Source organism: Scyliorhinus canicula, chromosome 1 (assembly GCF_902713615.1).
Source record: "Scyliorhinus canicula chromosome 1, sScyCan1.1, whole genome shotgun sequence".
Lineage (NCBI taxonomy): Eukaryota > Metazoa > Chordata > Chondrichthyes > Carcharhiniformes > Scyliorhinidae > Scyliorhinus > Scyliorhinus canicula.
Window position 1 is genome coordinate 64,849,521 of NC_052146.1, and position 6,000 is coordinate 64,855,520.

The window sequence follows — 6,000 nt, forward strand, 5'->3', positions numbered from 1 at the left end:
AAGTCTTACAACACCAGGTTAAAGTCCAACAGGTTTGTTTCAAACACGAGCTTTCGGAGCACGGCTCCTTCTTCAGGTGAATGGAAAGGCTTGTTCCAGAAATGTTTATATAGACACAGTCAGAGATGCCCCGGAATGCGAGCACCTGCAGGCAATCAAATCATCAAAGATGCAGAGAGAGAGGTAACTCCAGGTTAAAGAGGTGTGAATTGTCCCAAGCCAGTTCAGTCGGTAGGCCTCTGCAAGTCCAGGCTTGTTGGTGGGGGCCGAATGTAATGCGACATGAATCCCAGATCCCGGTTGAGTCCGCATTCATGCGTGCGGAACTTAGCTATAAGTTTTTGCTCAGCAATTTTGCGTTGTCGCGTCTCCTGAAGGCCTCCTTGTAGAATGCTGACCCGGAGATCAGAGGCTGAATGTCCTTGACTGCTGAAGTGTTCCCCAACTGGAAGGGAACAGTCCTGCCTGTTGATAGTCGCACGATGCCCGTTTATTCGTTGTCGCAGTGTCTGCATGGTCTCGCCAATGTACCACGCTTCGGGACAGGAAAGGATGTCCCGAAGCGTGGTACATTGGCGAGACCATGCAGACACTGCGACAACGAATAAACGGGCATCGTGCGACTATCAACAGGCAGGACTGTTCCCTTCCAGTTGGGGAACACTTCAGCAGTCAAGGACATTCAGCCTCTGATCTCCGGGTCAGCATTCTACAAGGAGGCCTTCAGGAGACGCGACAACGCAAAATTGCTGAGCAAAAACTTATAGCTAAGTTCCGCACGCATGAATGCGGACTCAACCGGGATCTGGGATTCATGTCGCATTACATTCGGCCCCCACCAACAAGCCTGGACTTGCAGAGGCCTACCGACTGAACTGGCTTGGGACAATTCACACCTCTTTAACCTGGAGTTACCTCTCTCTCTGCATCTTTGATGATTTGATTGCCTGCAGGTGCTCGCATTCCGGGGCATCTCTGACTGTGTCTATATAAACATTTCTGGAACAAGCCTTTCCATTCACCTGAAGAAGGAGCCGTGCTCCGAAAGCTCGTGTTTGAAACAAACCTGTTGGACTTTAACCTGGTGTTGTAAGACTTCTTACTGTGCTCACCCCAGTCCAACGCCGGCATCTCCACATCATGGCTAACATATCCATGTTCATAACAATGAAGATCAATACAAGTTTGAGGAACAGCACCTAATCTTTCAATTCAGCATTTGACAGCTTTCTGGACTGCAAAATCAAAATATGAAACTGGACCGTAACATTGGTTTGCGTAGTGAATGAAGTCAACTTGTATGTTAAAAATTAAATAAAGCTTAAACAAAGGCAAGTTTTGAGAGAATATATTAAAATTCTTTGTTACAAAATGTTACTTCACATATATATATATATATATATATATATATATATATATATATATAATGTAATATGCTCAGTTGGAGCAGGAGGCAAATTGTGACCTTATTATACATTAAAGCAGCACATTCTTATTTGGGTATCATTGTTGTATTTACAACTTCCAAAGACACAACTCGCAGATTAGAAAAACTGTACAAGGGAAATACAAAATTCACCCAGCTTCATGATTTTTTTTGATGATCACTGCGGTCATTCTGAAAATTAATTATTTTATACAATAACCAGAGAGCCTGACATTAGTCTATCAAATCTTGCTGTCTGCAGCTGATCCTGATACTGTCGACACTTTGTTACGGAGATGTCATTACCACAGTAATGCTGATTTAACAAGAAAAAGACAACTGGGAAAAATCTAGTGCCATTTTCACATCACGATGAACCAGCATTTCCATGTGGTTTTTCCCGCTTGGATCCCATGAATTCCAGTCCTTCAATTGGGATTTCCTTTTCTTTGATGGCTTTCTGTAATTGAAATAATTTTCTCTCATTAGCAAACACCAGCTGTGCTGGAAAACACGAATGCCACCCACAGAAAAATAATAATTTCAAAATAGAAACTGGACAAAACCAAGCTGTTCCCTCTTCCATTGGGTGCCATGCCCCAAGAGTTTAAAAAAAAACATTTTTTTTTTTTGCATTTAAGCGGCAATTTAGCATGGCCAATCCACCTACCTTGCACATCTTTGGGTTGTGGGCGTAAGACCCACACAGAGAACATGCAAACACCACATGGATAGTGACCCGGGGTCAGGACTGAATCCGGGTCCATAGCGTCATGAGGCAGCAGTTCTAACTACCTAAGAGAGCATTGGATTGGTTCATGATTATGTTAGACAAAGTGCTGCAGTGATTTACGGTTGTCTTCTGCAGTGGTTGGCTGACCAGAAAATATGCCACTCATACCGCTTGCCATCAGGTATATTGGAAGGAAAGGTGGGATTATGTTACCGCTGTACGGCGGGATATGTTACCGCTGTAAGGTTGGATATGTTACCGCTGTCACTCGCGGGGAGGGTGCAGTCCGTTAAGATGACGGTGCTCCCGAGGTTTTTGTTCCCGTTCCAGTGCCTTCCCATCCTTATCCCGAAGGCCTTTTTTAGGAGAGTTAACAGGAGTATTACGGGATTTGTGTGGGCGCATGGGACTCCGAGGGTGAGAAGAGTGTTCCTGGAACAGGGCAGGGATGGGGGGGGCTGACGTTGCCCTATCTCTGTGGGTACTATTGGGCTGCCAACGCAGCGATGGTGCGTAAGTGGGTAATGGACTGGGAAGGGGCAGTATGGAAGAGGATGGAGGTGATGTCCTGTGTGGGCACGAGCCTGGAGGCGCTGGTAACGGCGCCGTTGCCGCTCCCTCCAACGAGGTCTACCACGAGCCCGGTGGTGGCGGCTACCCTCAAAATTTGGGGGCAATGGAGACGGCATAGGGGGGAGGTGGGGGGCTTGATGGAGGCCCCGATACGGGGGAACCATCGGTTTGCCCCAGGGAGCATTGATGGCAGATTTCTGGGCTGGCACAGGGTAGGGGTTAGGAGGTTGAGGGACCTGTTTGTGGAGGGGAGGTTCGTGAGCTTGGGGGAGTTAGAGGGGAAGTTTGGGCTCCCCCGGGGAACATGTTTAGGTACATGCAGGTGAGGGCGTTTGCCAGGCGGTAGGTGGAGGGGTTCCCCTCGCTGCCCCCACGTGGGGTGCGGGACAGGGTGCTCTCGGGGGTGTGGGTTGGAGGAGGGAGGATTTCGGACACATACTGGGTAATGCAGGAGGTAGACAAGGCCTTGGTGGAGAAACTGAAGGGGAAATGGGAAGAGGAGCTAGGTGAGGAGATTGGGAGGGGACGTGGGCGGATGCCCTGGAGAAAGTGAATTCCTCCTCGTCCTGTGCGAGGCTTAGCCTCATACAGTTCAAGGTGCTGCATAGGACCCACATGACTGGGACGAGGATGAGTAGGTTTTTCCGTGGCGAAGACAGGTGTGCTAGGTGCTCGGGGAGTCCAGCGAACCACGCCCATATGTTTTGGGCATGCCCAGCTCTGGGGGAGTTTTGGAAGGGGGTAGCAAGGACGGTGTCGAGGGTGGTGGGATCCAGGGTCAAGCCAGGCTGGGGACTCGCAATTTCTGTGGTTGCAGTGGAGCCGGGAGTGCAGGAGGCGAAAGAGGCCGGTGTTCTGGCCTTTGCGTCCCTAGTAGCCCGGCGGAGGATCTTGCTCCAATGGAAGGATGCGAGGCCCCCAAGCGTGGAGGCCTAGATCAATTATATGGTGGGGTTCATTAAATTGGAGAAGGTGAAATTTGCCCTGAGGGGATCAGTACAAGGGTTCTTTAGGCAGTGGACTTCCTGGCGGAAAGGTAGGGAAATAGGCCGGCGGCAGCAGCAGCAACTCGGGGGGGGGGGGTTTGGTTCGGTGGGAGGGAGAACTGTGTACATGGGTTTGTGGGATGTGGTGGGTGTTATCTCTTTCCCTTCTGTTGTCGGGATGTTTTTTTGTTTTTTCTTTTGCTTGCAGTTGCTTTTGAAGTTGGGTTGGTGTTGTTCTTGGGTTTTTACCGCGGTTGTTCTGTTAATATTGTTGTGATGTTTATATTTTGTAAAAATCTTAATAAAAATTATTTTTTAAAAAAAATAAAAATAAAAAAAAGGTATGTCCACGCCAAGTCCTGGAGTAGGACTTGAACCTATATCTTCCAGCTCAGTCGTATAAATGCTACTACTGCAACACAAAACCTCCCACTTTAGTCAACATTTGGTGATAATACAACCGTGACTGTTTGCACCAAGTCAAAATGTCATGGGTTAAGCTCCATTCCAGAGACTTGAATCTAGTCCAACACTCTGTGCAATGTTGCGTTGCACTGTCAGAGGAATAATTTTCCAGATGAAATGTTAAACTGAGATCTATCTCTGGTGTAATGACAAATATAATAATCTTTATTGTCACAAGTAGGCTTACATTAACACTGCAATGAAGTTACTGTGAAAAGCCCCGAGACACAACATTCCGACACAGAGGGAGAATTCAGAATGTCCAAATTAGCTAACAGCACATCTTTCCGGACTTGTGGGGGGAAACCAGAGCACCTGGAGGACACCCACGCAGACACGGGGAGAATGTGCAGACGGCGCACAGTGACCCATGCCAGGAATCGAACCTGGGACCCTGGCGCTATGCAGCAACAATGCTACCATGCCGCCCACTGGTCACAGGCAGAAAACTTGTCAAATGGAATTCAACCCGGAGAAGTGGGAGGTGATGCATTTGGGGAGATTGAACAAGGCAAAGGAACACACAATTAATGAGAGAACAGAGATGTAGAGGAAGTATGGGGCTTTGGAATGTCTGCAGATCTCTGAAGGTAGCAGGACAGGTGGTCAATAACAGTGGTTAAGGCAGCATATGGAATCCTTTCATTTATCAGTCGAGGTATAGAGAGTAGGATGGTTATGCTTATTTTTTTATAAATTATTAGTTAAGCCACAACTTCTGTGCTGTGCGCAGTTCTGGTCACATTACGTAAAGGATCCAATTACACTGGTGGGACTGCAGAAGAGATTTACGAGGATGTTGGAAGGACTGGAAAATTTGAGCGGAGAGGAAAGATTGGATAGTCTGGGGTTATTCTTTCCTGGAATAGAGGAGGCTGAGGAAGGTTTGATTGAGATGGCTCTGGCCCCCTGGAAAGGTAGTGAGAGGGGGTGGCCTTACCTTCACGCATTCCTGATACTGTTTAAAGAGCTCGCTGCACGGATCCGCGCTCCGTTCTCCCTTCAGGAATTTCTCAGCGAACCAGCGGTTGAAGCACAGATCGTATCCGCGCTTCAGCTCCAAGCACTCGGTGCCCACACTGTTCATATTCACCCAAATGGCCGCAGGCCCTGCCGTCGCTTCAATTGAACGTCATCCGTTGCTCACGTGACACCGACGCCGGACAAATGTGCGCGCCATATTTCATCTTGGCAGATAGCTGCTTTGAGGAGCGCCATGTTTCTTGCTACCAGATAGCCTCAGCGGCCGGTTGTGCCTGAGGTGCCATGTTTCATATTGGCAGGTCTCTCCCGCTGCGCCTTTGATACTGGTGCCAGCTGCATTGATCCTGGAGCTCCAATTTATTCCTTGCGGGAGTGGAATTGGCCCACTCCTCCGTACCAATCTTAACTGTTTGAACGTAAAGCAGTGCAGGATCAACAGAACACAATTTAACAAAAAAAAACATATCGCCCGAACAGGGACTTGAACCCTGGACCCTCAGATTAAAAGTCTGATGCTCTACCGACTGAGCTATCCGGGCCCTGAGAAAATGTGTTAACTATAACGTATTACAGCACAGAAACAAACCATGTTTTCTACTTTGTAAACATATTAATTATTTTCTCCTCGTGTGTTTATCTAATTTATCCTTAAATACATCTGTTATTCACCTCAGCCGCTCCCTGAACCACCAATTTCCACATTCTAATCACTCCTCATTTGCCTGCTGAATTTAATATTCTTATAAAAATTATGGTCTCTCTCCCCACCCCAACGCCACCCATAAATACGAACAAAATCTGGGAGCAAAAGCGGGCACAGATTTAAAGTAATT

The 6,000-nt window shown here is 47.7% G+C and overlaps 1 protein-coding gene and 1 non-coding gene across 2 annotated transcripts; both read right to left on the reverse strand.

The window, feature by feature from the left end:
• Positions 1 to 1,489: 1,489 nt before the first annotated feature.
• On the reverse strand, positions 1,490 to 5,336 carry triap1 (TP53 regulated inhibitor of apoptosis 1). Its single transcript, XM_038791937.1, has 2 exons — positions 5,124 to 5,336; positions 1,490 to 1,886 (listed from the first exon to the last, which is right to left on the reverse strand). The coding sequence occupies exons 1-2, from the start codon at positions 5,268 to 5,270 to the stop codon at positions 1,794 to 1,796; spliced, it is 240 nt and encodes a 79-aa protein (XP_038647865.1). The 5' UTR covers positions 5,271 to 5,336; the 3' UTR covers positions 1,490 to 1,793.
• Positions 5,337 to 5,633: 297 nt separating this feature from the next.
• trnak-uuu lies at positions 5,634 to 5,706 on the reverse strand. The gene has a single exon. It is a non-coding gene; the product is annotated as a tRNA-Lys (tRNA).
• Positions 5,707 to 6,000: the final 294 nt, after the last annotated feature.